The sequence below is a fragment of the Grampus griseus genome (assembly GCF_964374135.1).
Source record: "Grampus griseus genome assembly, chromosome: 3".
In the NCBI taxonomy this organism is placed as follows: Eukaryota; Metazoa; Chordata; class Mammalia; order Artiodactyla; family Delphinidae; genus Grampus; species Grampus griseus.
The window spans coordinates 87146844-87163750 of NC_139019.1; the positions used below are offsets into that span (position 1 = coordinate 87146844).

Below are 16907 nucleotides of genomic sequence, written 5' to 3' on the forward strand. Positions count from 1 at the left end.
TGCAACTGTCTAAACTTAAAAATTCTAGTTTATGATGACCTAGTATTAAAGGGCAGTTCACCATTGTCTATATCTTAAACAAGCAAAATACATTGACATAATTTGGCATTTCACAAAAAGAATGGAGAGAATTCAAACCACTCTTCCTCAAAATATATGAGGTAAAAGGTTAGGTATATTAGGATAGGCTTGTTCTATCATGTTTGTTTAAATTGCACTGAAATATGTTCAGCTCTAATCTTTACTAAAATATTTACCATATTAATAAAAGCTAAATAATTAAAATGCAACTCAATCCAATTACTGCCACATCTTAAGGAATTACTGGATTGCTATACACTTAATTTGATCAATCAACATGCGCTCACGGAAAGAAAATACAAAGTCAGCCTAGCTGAAATAAAGCCTCTGGCTAATATTTTTAAACTGATATATAAGAGTTATAAAGAATTATTTTTTTAATAATACAGAGTGTCAATAAGTATGTCATCAAAATTTAAACTTCTTGACTACCCTTTTGCCAAGAAAGGAAGCCTGGAACACAGGAGGGATTGTAACCATTAACCATTCATCATACTGAATCCAAGTAACATAAAAATTACAAAGTTTAAAGCTTGAAATAAACTCATAGCAAGCTCATTCCCTTGACAAATCTTAACTTCCAATTTAGCAGGACAAAAGAAGCCTTCTTTTGTATGAGATGATACAAGTGTAAAAAAGGTCAGTCTGATAGTCTGGTGAGCATAGCAATTCCAAATATTAAAACACTGAACTTTTAAGGGAAATCAGTTATAGAGAGTTACCAGTTCTCTTTCAAATAATTTTGGTATTGCTAATACTAACTTCAATATTTTATTGCTACTGGCCAAGTGCTGCCCTCAGTTGTCACTAAATTTCTGGGTACAGCACATAAGGATCATTGACAATTTCCTTTATGAATTACATTTTTTTTGCCTTAAGTGAGGTTTATATCTTCAGGAGTAAAATGTTATAAAATAATTACGTAAGTACACGATTGCAATTTTTAAACAAGTAACAGGCACACTTGCTATTCTCCTGATTAGCTATACACATATGAAGTAAAACCTGCTTTGAGTAACCACCAGACAATTCTACAGGAAAGTGGCCCTTTGACAGTAATGTGTTAAAGGAAACTTAGGTTTCAGTGCATTAAAATATGTGTTCCTTGACAAATTCTGTCTCTTTTCTTAGCTAGACGCTGTTACGATCTATTTATGCTCCTAACATCAATGTGTGCATAATTAATATGTACTAAGTTTAAAAGCAGTCGATAACAGGAGTTTTTTAAGCACAGAGGCGTCAAGAGGCTAAACCCTGTTTTTCTGGCAGTAGGATTCAGAAGAATCCAAGGATCCCAGGGACAGCTGGGCTGCCTGTAAGGAACAGCCCCAGACAGGAATTGATTTGTTTCAACAAGCTCCTCATTGGATATACAAGCATTCTCCAAAAGGGTGTCGGTATTCATTAATTTCTCTTTTGAGATGGAGATAATCTCATTATACCTGTGAAGTCCAAAGCAGAATACTAGGGTTTTAGAAGTCAAAGAGGAAACAATATATTGGAGACAACCTGAGAGGGCAGCAACTTCACGAGGAGATCCAAATTTCCTTTCTGGAAGAAGGTCCTAGCTGACTTGCCTCTCAAGTGTCACTCTTCACACATTATTACTCATGTAGAAATCACTAGATAAAGCCTGAAATGTGAATTCCTTTAAAAGAAAATCCTATATAAATGCATAAATCATATCTATCAGGGACAACATATATTACAAAATAAGACAACTTGATCTTTTTTAAAAAGTCAACTCTTCCATGATGTTTTGAAAATAAAATTTTATCTGTAAGACTGTATTTCTATGCAACTTACAAGAATATATAGAATTATACAGTAAGATGCATCAGTGCAAAGTGAGGTGACCCCCTCAATCTCTACTCTAATTTTTATAACCTTTTTAAAAATCCTGCTACAGATATACTTTCCTTCAAATTTTCACAGATCTGAAGGAGACATTTTGATTATACCCATTTATCTGTTAGGGTGAAGAAACTGAGGTTCAAAATTAATCATTACAAATGTAATGGCATAGTTAAACTCAATTAGAGCTGAAATTTAACTAGATCTGAAATGTAACAAAAAAATGTTAACAAAGACAATTTAAAAATCAAATCTGACATAGGATTTTTAATATCTTACTCTCTGAGCCTTGCCTAGACGACACCCAAACCCGTTCGAAGTTTTATCCAAAACAGCTGCTATTATAAAAACTCAAAACAAAAAAAAAAGTACATAAATTCAATGCCTTTATTTTATGCAGTCAAAACAATCTTAAATGTAGAAATATCAGTGTATCAAGAACTTGGTTACAACCTATTAATCTGAGGACAAATCACTGTTAATAGCCTTGAGTTAAATAAAAAGTGTTCAATGTATTTATTTTCCCTTTTAAAAAATGGAGGGGTAAAACAATAACTGGAACTATTGAGTATCTTCTGCTTTATCTAAACATGGCAATGACCACAAATCTTAGGTATATTAACTCCATTTTGAACAAAGCCATTCCTTGGAGATATGCAAATGACTTCATTTTAATCAATAAAGATATCCTATTTCTAAATTTAATAATCTTCTAAGCACACTTCATTTTTAGGAATCACTGAAGTTCACACATAGTCACAGAAGATTCTCGAATTTCTTTATCTATGAGAATCATAAAACTAGAAACTCTAAGTGGGTGTCACCTCAAAGTCACTGTCTCAGATGCTTATTTACACCATCATGAGAATAAATATAAACCTACAAAGAACAAGCAAAACAGACGTGTCTTGATTTACTATTCTTAATAATATTCATAGTTCTTATAAAAGTTACACAATATTTTAATTAAATCCATTTTGCCAAGGATCTGAAAATGAAAAGATTTGCTTCTGTTTGATAATTAACTATAGAAAAGTATTGGTAAAATCGTTATTAAAAACAAAAGGATATTTGAATTAAGAGTGCTAACCATCCTTCCCTTCTTTTTGTTTATTTTCATACAAATATAGCTGGTCTACAGGCAAACAGTTTCATCTTCCTTTTAATAATTGTTCCATAGAGGTATATCGGTTAAGTAAGTCTACTTATGCTTTCAAAGACTTTCAAGTTCACTTAAGAAGAGTGGGAATATTGTATTTATACACAAAGAGTGAGGAACAACAAGTAAGCAGGCAGAGTAATCTGAATTTAACTAGTTCCACCCTTTACTTGTGAATACAAGCATCACACAATTGTTTTGCAAAAGCAAATGATATATATGCTGTGAAAAAAACAGAAGCGTATTTATAGACTTTATATTACCGAGACTCTATAGAAACAAAGATTACTAAGGACACTAGAATCATGGAATTTTAGAGCAGACAGCTGTTTTCCTCCCAAGTCTCCAAGGAAGTGTAGGCTCCTAAAGTCACCCACAAGAAACCCTGCCAGTGGAAGCAGAAAAATTGTTAGTCATCTTCTGTGCCGAATGTAAGATGAACATTTGAGGTTCATTTGACCATATGGATTTCAATTGGAAAGTGTTAAAAATCTGTTTCTGAGGTGTAATTCTGGCATTGCCATAGAAAATATCTCTGGGGAGGGTTTGCAAATATATTGAGACATTTATGACAGGATCCTCCTTAAACTTTTTGGACCAAGGCAATATTTTCACTCCAGTAGATTTGTCTATAAAGAGCAAGACTTACATCAAAATCCCTGGCCTGTTACTTTTGATAGTGTTGTATTTTAATGACACATAAACCTCAATGTAAAGATCTATTTTATTTGTCTGAGATTTGGGGTAAAGTCGCAAGAAATGAAGACTACCTGGTCTTAAGATAAATAACTTGCACTCATGCAAATACTAAGCCACTTGAGAAACTGTAGAACTATACAGAAAGTTCAGGGCAAGTACAACCAAGAGCCCTTGATAAGAAACCAGAAGTAATCTCTCTCCCCACTGATTTATCTAGAACCCAGCTGCTCCAACTGTGGTTCATGGGCCAGCAGCATCAATACCACCTGGGAGCTCGCTAGAAATGCAGAATGTCAGACCCCGCCCCAGCTCTACTGAATTAAAATCTGTATTTCAACAAAATCCTCAGAGGACTTGTGTGCACATTAGAGTGTGAAAAGCAGTGATCTAGAAATCGCAAATTGACTGCTTCATGATGGCAGCGATGTTGTTTATATATTGTTTCCTGCAATATCTCCAGTACTAAGAACAATACCTGGCCCACAGTGGACACTCGATAAATATTAGCTGAATAAATCCATATGTGAACACTTCTTAGAGTATCTTCTACTTTGCACTGTGATTACGTGTATACAGTTCTTAAACGTACACAAAACTGCAAGTTCTTTAAGGGTACAGATGCTGTCTTATGCATCTCCGAATCCACTGTGTGCCTCTCAGTGTCTGCAGGTATCACTCAATATTTTATCAATTGTAACCTTTAGATATTCAATATAGGAATATATTACTTCCGTTAGATATTTATCTATAATGTTGCTTTAATGTGAAAACTTTGGAAAACTAAGTTTAAATCAACATATAATTTCTGAATTCGCCCATTTGGCTCTGGTTTTAAATACAGTAAGGAGAATTCACCCAAGAAATCGAATTAGTAATGGAAACCATTATATAGGGCCAAGTCCTGATTCTATGTGGTACCAGAGAACAAGAATGGCATGGATGATTAAAATCCAAAACTGATTCCAAACCTCAAGTTATTCAATAGCCTCCAAGTCTTTTCTTACCAAATCTCATACGAAAGCTGCTATAAGTTTCAGAAACATCATTTTTTTAGTTTTCTTTTCTTTCTCAAATCCAACTACTGAACAGTGAAATGGCCAAAGCCAACAAAAGAGAAATACAGTGACAGGGAAATATACATAATAAACAAACTGAGTAATCAGTCCTCAAATAACCAGATACTAACTCAGAACTCTAAAGCGAAGGAAAGAAATAATTTGTGAAAGAGATAATTATGTAGTAAATAATCAAATACATTAATAGCATAGATGTACCGGTAACAGGACCATTCCAAAATGATACTCAAAATAATGAGATATTCAGAGTCATGATTATTGCTGACTCTCTTAGGCCATATTTTAAAGGACGGATACTAAATCAGGAATACTCTCCCCAATAAAGAACTGCTTTTTTTCTATTTAATTAACTGAATTCAATTGTCCTTTATACATTTTTTTTTTTTTTGCTTCAGGGAACCCAGAGTTTTAAGTTAAGCCATCAGATGTGTCTGACCCCATACGTATATAATCATATGGAATATCCTGTATACATATACACACCCCACCATACACACACACACACACACTGTCATGTTGTTGTTTTCCCAAGAGTATAGTCGACAACAGTGATAGCAGAGTGTGTAATTAGTTTTCATTGTTCCCCTGACAGCTATAGTTCCATACAAGACCCTTTTCTTTTTAGGTGGTAACAGCTATGGAAAAAATAAACTAATAATAATAAACAGGCATTTAATTATGGGTCCTGCAACCATAGTGGGAACATTGCCAGAAAAGACTGGAACCTCTGGGACAGCAAAAACATATATTTCCAGGGGTGGGGAGAATTTTGTTCTTCAATTATAGTAATACTTAAAATATTGATGACAGGCATATGATAGAAAAAAATTTTAATTTTTTCCCAAGTCTCTATCGAGGATAAAGTAGGTATACAATGCTACATCAATACTAAAACCAAGAATACTATTATATCTGTACTAAAATATTAATAAGAATAAAGGCATTGCTTATTAATAAGCAAAATACATAAAGAATAGCTTTATGTTTTGATACTATCAGTGAAGAATACAAAGATTCAGTTTCAATTTTGGGTTTTGCCTTGCTTTATACAGACTTAAAAAATTAACACTTGTGATATCAAATATCTGGGTGCTATAGTCCCTGAGGCTTACTTCAATTTGTTTTATACAGTATTTAAAATAAGGCATCTCCCAAGTTGCTGTCATGGCAGACACCAGATCTGTCACTGAGGTCCTTTATCGCCTGATTAATTAGTAATTGGGAGACACATTTTGGCAGCTTTCATTTCCCTATTATTTTCTCTTGTTTGACACAAAACCCTGTCAGGAGCACCACCATTTGAACTGTACCCTTCTTAGTGCTGGGTCACTAAATTTTAATAAATGGAGTCCCTGCCAGAAAACTACAGAAATAAGCATAAAAGTTTATTGCAGCAGTAATAGTAAACAAATATATGAAGAAAATACTGAATGCCACAGTATCTAAAACATTAATGGTCTGTCTGAACCCTGGGGTTATTGGCGAGATTGCAGAGCAGAGACTAAAAGAAAGGACCTTCAACAAAACCACTGCTTTCACTTGTCTTTTAAAAAGTACATATTAGCTAAATAAAGCAGATAAATACTTGGTGCAGCAGAGCCATACATCTGAGTTTCCTCCATTATCCCAACCCGATGAATAAATCTATTGGGAGGAAAAGATTGATAGCGACTACAGGGTTACAGACCCCTTCTAGAAGTCACAAAAGCACTGTCTGAGCCAAACAAAGAAACGTTTTTCATAAAACGTAAGGTGAGGAACTTAAAATTGAAGCTAAAAAGAATGAGATTTCGGAGAGCTACAAATAGCTACAGAATCAGTTTCGGGTTCTCCATCTCAAGTGTCAGTCACTTCAAAAAGTGCTGCTACGATGGTGGCTCAGGACACTTGTGTGCCACAGCAGTGGCCATGCTGTGTGGGTCAGAGGTCACAGCTTCCACATTCCGACATCTGTCTGTATTTTCTTGCCCTGAAACAATAGACGGGAACTAGGCTCATTTGCTCCCACTTTGTTTAACCTAATTGTTAAACACAAGAGATAATTTCCCCATATTTAGAATTATTTTTCTTTTTCTCCCTAATCCCATTTGACTCCATACAATTAAATACCATTAAAAATAACTTAACCAAAAGGTTAAGTCCCCTATATATTATTAAAGTTAGGCAAATGTGACAAAGCCATATATCCCCCGGCACCTAAGTACCAGAAAACATCAAGTATCATGCCCACCACCATCAAAATCTAGATAACAATTAGCACTACAATTATCCAACCAAAATAAGCCACGACTGCATCAAACCACAAAACTGCATTTTTTAATAGGAGAAAATACTTTCATTTACTTTTATAATATGTATTTTCATAGTAAGAGGCAAGAGCTAATTGTGAATTATAGTTTCCACATACATAAATCACTAATAAAACTAGAATGGCTATTCTGACACCTTAGAAACGGGAAGAAAAAACAAAAGTATTTGTTAGTTCATTTAAAACAAAAAGGTCATTTTGAACCCTTGGTTATTTTAGTCTTCTCCATCAGTCAAAGAAAAACAGATGATGGATAGCAGAGGAAAGCGTTTTGGTACAAAAACTGTCAACTCATACTTGGACTTTAATGAGAAGTCCATGAGATGTATATCCAATCTTAAAACATGTATTTTATTTATCTCCTTTACATTGTACTTGCAACCATCAAAAATCCTACTTCTAATGAACTGAAGCAATCTGTGACATAAGTAGTATTCAATTTGTGCCCAGTTTAATCAGACTGACTGAGTCAGGTTACTTTGAAATTAGTCTTAAGACGTTCTGTTTTTACTTCAGTACATGGGAATAATGTTCCCAGACATCGTCAAACAGATGCAGTGGCGAGAAGTGTAGTATAAATTTTTGGTAAAGTTTACTAGACCACATGTTCCTCCAAATGTATCCAGAAATACAAAACATGGTGGAAAATATAACAGTCTCAATTAGTATACTCTCATAATTTTTAAAAACAAATATGAATTTACTTCCAAAATAATTTTCTATAAGAACCCACAAGAATGGTTTAGTAATGAGATTGTGAAAGCCTATATTCCAGGGACCAAAAAGGCTCTGGCTTCATATAACACTTCTTAAAGCACCCCAAATGCTTCATTTTTGGAGGTAACTATATTTTTATCACTACCACTTACTAGAGAAAGATTCCTGCTAACGCTGTGCAATTTGGAAAAAAAAAAATCAACCAACAAACAAAAAGGACTGCTTAGTACAGTAAGAAAAACGAAGTCAGGGTCTGGGGGTGGTGGTGATAATAGGGGCTACTAATATATCACTGAGAAATTAACAATAAATTATAAGCTTCAAGAGAAAACTACATTTGTAAACATGGTACAGCCCAATATTTAACATGAAAATATAATATGCCTAGGTTTAAAATATATAATTACTAAGTTAAAATACCCTTTTTGTCAACTAAATACAAGAAGATAGCATTCTAGTGAGCTCACGAATAACTTAAGATAGAGCTTTAAATGTAGAGCACTGCCAAAATGATCCCAAAATGGTTTAGTCCTTTTCTATCGTCCATATTCATTTCCGGACCATTTTCATGAAAGAAGTAAAATCGGTCTTAAAACAAGATGGCTGCTTCTAGGGGGAAAGAAAAGAAACGCTGATTTAACTGAAAGCCAAAAAACTAGCTTTTCTAAATCAAGAAACAAGAACTTTGGTATATTTTTTTCTAATCTCCAAGTATATATTCATGCACTTCCACATGGAAATTTACGGATTACTCTGTGCAGTTACTGAAAATTATTAATAGCAAAGCAATTTTTTTTAAAGTTTTGATCTTTGTGTGCTAATAAGGTGATTGCCCAATGCATATACATAGAGATGTCACAAAACCAAAATTCCCAATTGTCCTTCGTATCAGAATCATGATCATCAGTCCCAAAAATCAGGTCACTTGATAACCAGTAACAGGAATAATATTTATATCTTATATCTCTTACAGAACTCCATCATAAAATGTCCAGTGATAGATATCCTTTTACAAACAAATCAACTGTATTTGGCTTTTCAAAGGTAATACCCTAGGAACTTAGCTGTTAGACAACCTCTCCTGGAACTGCACTTTGATGACCTTCCCTGAAGCAAATGGCAGATTAACTCTGTGACATACACATAAAAACTAAAAACATTTTCCTCCATTTTGAAATAAGTTTTTAATAGATTTTTTTAAAAAAAATCACTCAAAACTATTTTTATTTCTCACTTGAGGGGAAAATAAGACCTGACAGTAACATTTTCTTCAGCCTGTCAACTGTCAATTGCATGAAGAATGTTTCTCAAGATGACAAAGGTTTATTTTTCCTTATTGAAAATGATAGAATTCTACCTGAATGAAAGCTGAGCTAACCATCACTGTAGTACACTACCGTCTCCCAGCAACCAGCTAACTCAAGGAGAAGTTTTCACTGTTTTAAAATAATGGTTTTATTGAAATCTATGGCTCACTGTTTGAATACTATATTCAAAAGCCTAAAAATAAAGAGTTTCCATCTACACAGATTTCAGATTAGAAAACAGTGTAGAGACTTCAGTAGTTCACAATAAACCCTTCAGAGTACAATAAGGAGTATAGATTATCAAGAAGAGTAAAATAGAAGGAAAAATTTTTGTTTATGCTCAAAACTAGGCATAATAGTTGTGATACAGAAAAACCTGCATTACTACTTTTTACTTTTAAACTAAGTTCTTCTATGTCATTATGCTGCCTTGTTTGTAACAGACAATTTTGAAAACATGAATACAGGCAAAATCCAGAGAAAAAAGATCTCCTGGTAGTGAGTAATATCCCATTCAGAAACACTGGAAGTTCAAATTAATCACAAGAAACTTTTCCACAAAACAGCTCAGGGTATAGGTTGAGAAGCAGACTAAAATATAAATCTAATAATATATATCAGGCCCTTAAAAGAGACAATAATTTATTGATGTTTAGCTGTCTAAGACCACCATCATAAGACAAATTACTAAAAGTGAATATTAATATCTCATTTCTTACACTCCTCTTTGAGGTTTTATACCTGAATATGAAGGCATTATCTGTCACAAATGAGGAGAGGCAATTTTTTCTCGGTTTGGAAGACTAGTCCTGACTGAGCATCCTGGGTAAGTGGCCAGAACTTCCTCACTGTGCTTAGAGACATACAAGCTTCCTTTTCAACAAAGACATTCTAATCAGGGCTGCTGTTTTAACAGTTTGTATACTGTTTCTGAAAAGAAAATTGATTATATGGCATCAGTTAACATAGAGTGGTTCATTATCTAAAATAAAATATCATAGCTTTTTAAATCCTCATTACTGCTGGAAGTTATTCAAAACCAACACAAAAAATGAAGAGGGCTGAGGGGTATCTTTTTTCAAAAACTATTAATCAAATGATATATATTGGACAAAGAAAAAAAACTAAACAATAAACCAAATGTTACCCTCACATAAAATTCTGTTCTTAACATATTCTTATGTTTTGTTCATTTTCTATTTCAATGTTTTCTCTTCCTCAAAGGTACATTCTTTTGGCATATACTTCTAAGTTTGCAAAGGCCAGGACTCCTGAAGGACTAATTGTATTCATTAATTTTCTTGGCCCAGCATGAAGCTGGTAGCTTGCTTGGTTCATAGCAACAGGGGAGAAAAGGAGGCGCTCATCTTTATCTGTCCCATCCAACAGGAAATCAGGCCAGTGGACAGAATGCAATGAAATGCCTCTTCAGAGGCATCTTACAGGATTAAATGGCAAGAAATTCACAAGGCTAATTTGCCCCCAAATAACTAAGTGCTCCCTCCAAATCTGATCCTCAGTCTTCAAAGGTGGAAGCCTCTAGAGCTATTGATCATCAGTCAGAACACATATGGCAACAAGATATTCGTTCAGTGAGCCAATGGCTTAGTTAATACCACTAAAATCAACGAACAGGGAGTAATGAACTACTGAAGGCTCTCTCTGATTCTTTTAATCATGAAGAGTATATTGACCTTGGTCTCACACGGAACAGCCAAGCGTGCCTCAAGCAGCACTGATGTTCCAGTCGCCTAAGAAAAAGACAGTTGACTATTTCTGATAGCTTATTACGAATACATAACATAATGTATAAAATCAATGGAACATAACATCTCAATGGCTTATTTTGCTTTCAAACTTCTATGGAAAACTGGCCAAGAATAAGAAGCACACTTTTCTTCTACAAATTTCTAGATTAAACAAAGGGTAAGAGGGGGAAAATTCACTTCAGGTCTCCTACAAATGGATAAGGGTAAAAACACTTCAGGTTTCCTACAGTGGATATAAATTTTCATCACTTTGTTTTTAAAGCAGATGTTTATTTTTATTTTTAAAGCAGATGTTTATAAAATTCTGATATAAATATCAAAATAACAAAATTATCCCATTACATCTAATAAAATGATACATTACACTAAGGTTCAGAGTTAATAAAGTTAAAAGATTCTAAGTAATGTCTTTTACTTGAAGAACTTTTGTTTCTAACATATGAAGTATTATTTAAAACACTTAAAATTTCAAAAATAAAGTTATCAGGGTTGGTGATACAACTCACTCAAAACCAAGATCAACTTTCCATCTTTCCTCAAAACAAATTCCTAGATTTAGACCAAACTGATTTCATTTGTCAGTGGGAAAGGCACAGTACTGGTATACTGGTATATATATATATATATAAAACACTGGAAGCTCAGATTTTTTTTAATGAAACAAGTGAATTTTGAAAGAGAAAAAATATGCAAGGGCTATATGATCAGGGAAAAATGTTACTACTCTCTACTTAGTCACATACATATCACCTATACTGCCTGAAAGATTTGGGAGTGTTGACCTAGAATTCACATCACTTTCACAACTCAAGATTACATGTTTGCAAAACTAAATAGTGTCAATTACCTGCTACTCTAACATGAAATGTTTAATTTACAAGTCCACAGAAAACATATGGTTAGGCTGAAATTTAGAAAATCCCAGATGAATTATAGGGATATCGTTTCCCATAAGAGAATAACATTTTAAATTGGTGATTCTCAAACCTTAACAGAAGCAAAGTACTAAGTGAAGAAAATCGGTACTCTTAAAGTATGCTGGTTGTATTTGCCACTGTATTATTTTACTATTCCATCTATTAATGCCAACCAGTAGGAGACATGTTTAATTATCCCAGCATCATTTTGGCAAGTGGTCAAATGAATCCAAGAACTTTTCAACATACACAGCATTTGAAAGAATATTATCTTTGGAAGCACCAAACTGTTTATAGCATGTTTCAAATTAAGCGGCATACTCTTAATATTGAGTCACCTCTACCTTTATAAACGTAGCTACTAAGGGAGAATGTAAAGGAAGTTTTATTATTGAAAGTCTTTTTTAAAGTTACTTAAAAGCTTTTTCCATTATTAAAGAAATTAGACACAAATATTCTATCCATAGTTATAATCTCCTTGACTTGGATCTTCATTACTCAAACTTACTTAGTAACAGGCCGGTTCGGAATTGAGCATAACATTAAAAGGATCTTTCTATTACTCTCACGATTTAGGTGAAACTCATACAACTTTTCAAACGTTTAAAATATGAAATGTGCATTTACAAAAATGTTATCATATATTTTTATTCAGACTGTTAGGTCTCAGTTGCTATTTCAGAGATCTGTAGCAAGTCAATACATAAAATCAATGTGGTCCACTGCCCAATAAATACTGCCAATTAAAAAGTTATCAGCATTTAAAAATTAAACATCTATTTCCCAGAAGTGAATGCTTGGGAAGACAGATTCTAACAGCAAAACCATCTGACAGCAAATACATTTTATATTTTTTTCCTCTGTGAACTTAGATCTATGGACGCTTCTGTTATCAAAGCAGTCAGTAATGAAACCCAATGCAGCTGATAAACTCCTATGACTACACAAGTTACAAAATAAGAAATTTAAATCCTGTGATCAAGATGTAATACTTAATTTTAATTTTATCTAAACATAATTTCAAATGAAGTCCATTAGTATAAGCTAAAATATATTTACTTCATTTTGCCACAATATCCATTTATTATCAGCTTAACGTGTCCGCTGAACTCTTCTTCTAAGAGAAAAATCTTTAAAGTCTCTTTAAGTTGCAATTAAAGTTTTCTACTTTTTTCCACAAGACTGAAGTCTCCTGATAATATTATTAATTTAGCAAAATCTTAAAAGATAGGATTTATGTCAAACCAAAAAGCATGGTTAGCTTACTTTACAAAATGATGGCATAGATGAAAAGAAAATGTAAAACATTAAAAGTTTAAAATTTAGTAGACCCCTGCAAATTTTCTAAAATATTTTTTCACTATCTTTTGTGATAAACTTATTTCTAAATTACTTATTTTGCATTTGGCTCCTTTTAAATACATCCAAGCTGACTTTTCTTCATTCATCAGAAAAGCACCGTCTTATTCCACATTTCTAAGATAAATCTGCCTACCAGTATCTAGTTTTAAAATTATATTATTTTTTAAAGTAAGTTTTACTGTGATAACATATGAAGATAAACACAAATCCCTAAAAATACTAAAGTTAGAGCTGAATCTTTTTTGGGGGGGGTGGGTTGCATGATTCTTTCTTTTGAACATTATCAAATTGATAATGATCAGAGAAGTATTTCCACAAACTTCAAATTAAAACACTGACTTGAGAATACTCTTGGTATTTTAAAATTCTACAGGTTAACTTTGGGCAGGTTCAAACACACCATGGCATCCTGAGCAGAAGAGTTTTCCGCAGGCAGGGCAGATCTATTAAAAAACATGACCTGTGACAAAAATCAGTGTGCTAATCTCAAACCAAACAACAGTATCAAAAGCATAAAACAGAGATAACCTAAGATAAAATGTCCTCAAACTAACTCAGACTAGTTTGACAGGTTAAGAAGGAGGGGGTAAGAGTGGGGATGTTGCTGATTCTTTCTGTTTTAACCCAGGATGACTGGAACACCCAAGTACCCAAATAAATTAATACCATGAGAAAAAGATTACACTGTGAAGTTTGGAGTGGGAAACAAAAGACAAGCAAGAGTAAAATGTCCCAAATTCAACTAACCAATTTCACTGTTGTTTTATTTGATAAGGCACTAAAGTTTAAAATATAAATTCCTCTGTTTCGAATATGCTGTCTAATAAAGCCCAAAGGGGAATAAAACCAACCAACATAATGAGACTTGCTTTTAACGCCATCACAACTGGAAAGCTTGCTCTATTTGTCTTGTCAGCTTTAATAAAAGGCATCTCCTCTGGCAGGATGGCTTCTCTTTCTCTTTTCCTAATAGCGGTAAGTGGCATGTCAAAGAAGAAATAGCTTCCCATCCCACACCCACCTTCAGGAGACTTTTTAAACCAAACTTTGAAGGATGTCTCCACTTGGCCCAAGCGATTCAATCAGGACTTGGGCTACCTGGGTGTGACTATCTTTCCTGAGGTAGCGGGGGTGGGGGTGGGGGGGACTCTATCCCCGTTCGGCAACCGGTGTACGGCTCGTAGGGAAATCTGCTCATCTTCAACTGAGAGAACATTACTTCAAGCGGGGGAATCCCTCCTATGCCAGCATAACAAAGGAAGGCGGGAGGCCGGCGGAGAGGGCCACCGGGAGGTAGGAAAAACTAGAGGCGCCCACCAGCCCCCTCTCCCCAAGCGCGCTGGGTGCGCAGCAACCAAACTCTTCCCTTGGCCTCCGCGTTTCTTCTCCCAACTTCCACGCCAGCCCAGGGAAAAACCTGGGATTTTAGGTATAATCGATGCTATTTCCCTTCTCCTCGGCGGGCACCGAGACCAGCCCACAGCTGGAAGCTGGAAGCTGGAAGCTGGCCTCGGTCCCAGAAAGGCAGAGCAATATGGGCCCAGCGGGGCCGACTGCTGCCGGGGAGAAAGTAGGGCTTGGACCTGCTCTGGATCGGGAGGGGTCCGCCCGGCACTCTGGACAACCCCACCCCTACCCCTCTTCCAGGGTCCGTGAACAAGCCAGGGTCCAGCAGGAGCGCTAGGGCGGCCCCGGGCGCCCGTCTCTAGGTTCCCGCGTACTCGGCTGGCTTCGGAAGCGCCCGAAAAACGTTTCCAGGTAACCGCGCGTTTTCCTCCGGCTGCACACTGCCAGGCTTCGGACGAAGGGCTCCCACCTCCCGGTTCGGCCAACTCCAGCAGCTAGCTCCGCAAGCATGACGTAACCCGGCATTAGATCAAACTTTCTGGCACCTTGAGCCCACCGGGAGGTGGAGGAGGTGGGAGAAGCCTCTCTACTGCCAAGAGAGCCGGGACCAGACTGACTTAGTGGTCGGATGATTTCCTCGTAGTTAAGGAGGAAAATATAAACCTAAAGCTTCCGCTTCCCAGCCCCCCACACTTCCCCCAGCCAGTGCGCTTTCTGAGCGCACCGGGGAAAAGGGAAGGAAAAAATTTAAAAAGAAAACAAACAAACAAAAAAACACTTTGGGGATGTTTAGCGGGTTCCCTCCACAGTCCCTGCGCAGCCACGCTCCAAGAGGGAGCTCCTGGCGGCTTGCACCCGGGGCTCCCCGTGCCCAAGCCCCGCGCCTGGCTCGGGATGCTGGCCAGCCTGCCCGGGTGGGAAGCGAAGTCTCCACTCCCGGGCTCCCGCCTTTTCCGAGTCTCCCCGGGCTTCGCAGAAGCATCGGGTCTGGGCAGACCCGGGGACGCCCAGGGGCGCTCAGGCTCCCTGCCGCACCTCAACAATGAGAGGCACGAAGTGAGCGTTTCCCGCGGGCGCCTCGAAAGCCATCCGCGCCCGAGCGACGCAGACTCTGAGTGCGCGCCGCTGTCGGCCGATGCGCGCGGATCTCCGGCGCCGCCGCTCCTTCCGCAGGGCCCCGAGGCCCGGGTAGCCCCGGCTCTCCGCCCCCCATTGCCTTACCTGGGGTTGCTGCTGTTCCAGTAGACGGCGTAGCGGTCGGCGACGGCCTTGGAGCCAGGGTCCTGGCTGAACACACACGTCCAGAGCACAAGAAACATCAGCGTCAACATCTCCACGTGCAACATCACGCCTGGCCAGCGGCGGAGCCGCCGACGCGCCACTCCGGGGAGAGATCAGGGATCCGGAGGGAGGGAGGGAGGGAGGAAGAAGGGGCGAGAGAGAGCGGGAGCCAAATAAATATGAATAAATAAAAATGAAGAGGGGCGAGAAAAGAAAGAGGCGCACACCAAGCTGAGGAGGGGGAGGAGAGACAGAAATAAAGGTGGAGGAGTGGGGGGAATAAAGGCAAACTCGCACCCCCACTGGAGGGCTCAGGAGAAAAAAAGGAATCACAAGATGGAGAGAAGCGTGCGTGTGTGTGTGTGTGTGGTGGCGGCGGCGAGGGCGGGGGAAGGGGTGCCAAGCTGTGTCTCGGGCGGCGGCGGCAGGCCGGTCACCCCGGGAGAAGGAGGTGCGCGCCGGGCCGGGCGGCGGCAGCGCGGGTTGGGGCAGGCGGCGGCGCACGCTGCACAGTCACCAGGAGTTGCGCGCCACTGCCGCGGGGAGACATACACCGGCCCGCCGGGCCCGGCTCAGCGTCGGCGCCGCGGGGTGCGCACGGCTCCGCCGCCGCCCAGGGCCCTCGCACTGCGCCCCGCTTCGCTCCAAGTTACTTTGGCGGCCTGTAGGAAACTGCAGGAAGAGGGCTCCGTGTGGATGGGGGGGGCTTCCCGCCTGTGGTCCTGGGAGTCTGAGGACCCCCCTTCCCCCGCCTCCTCTGTGCTTTAACCCGGTAACCCCTGGAAATCTCGGAGGAGTCTCGTAGGTGCTACGGGTTCGGGGCGGTGCGCCGAGAAGGGTGGAGATCTGGAGCTAGAAACCCAGCCCCGCCGGCGTCCTGGAACTGGTTAAGCGGCAGCTAAGCGGGCGAGGAGCGGTCTTGCCTCTCAAACCTCAAAGAAAAGTTTGGCTTTTCGCGTCTTTCGGCAGGTCCCCTGTCGGAGTCGGACTGCGACGGTGGCGGGAGGCGACACCCTGGCCGCTGCCTGAG

At 38.3% G+C, this 16907-nt stretch overlaps 1 protein-coding gene across 2 annotated transcripts in view; it reads right to left on the bottom strand.

Moving 5' to 3' along the window:
• The window catches only part of EFNA5 (ephrin A5), a gene marked incomplete at its 3' end in the record, with an annotated part of 275394 nt that extends 259394 nt beyond the window's left edge, over positions 1–16000 (bottom strand). For both annotated transcript variants that reach the window (XM_082649970.1, XM_082649969.1), the window contains exon 1: positions 15818–16000. In XM_082649970.1, the coding sequence (XP_082506096.1) occupies positions 15818–15942 (125 nt within the window). In that variant the 5' untranslated portion in view covers positions 15943–16000. The remainder of the gene's footprint in view (positions 1–15817) is intronic.
• Between the last annotated feature and the right edge of the window lie 907 nt (positions 16001–16907).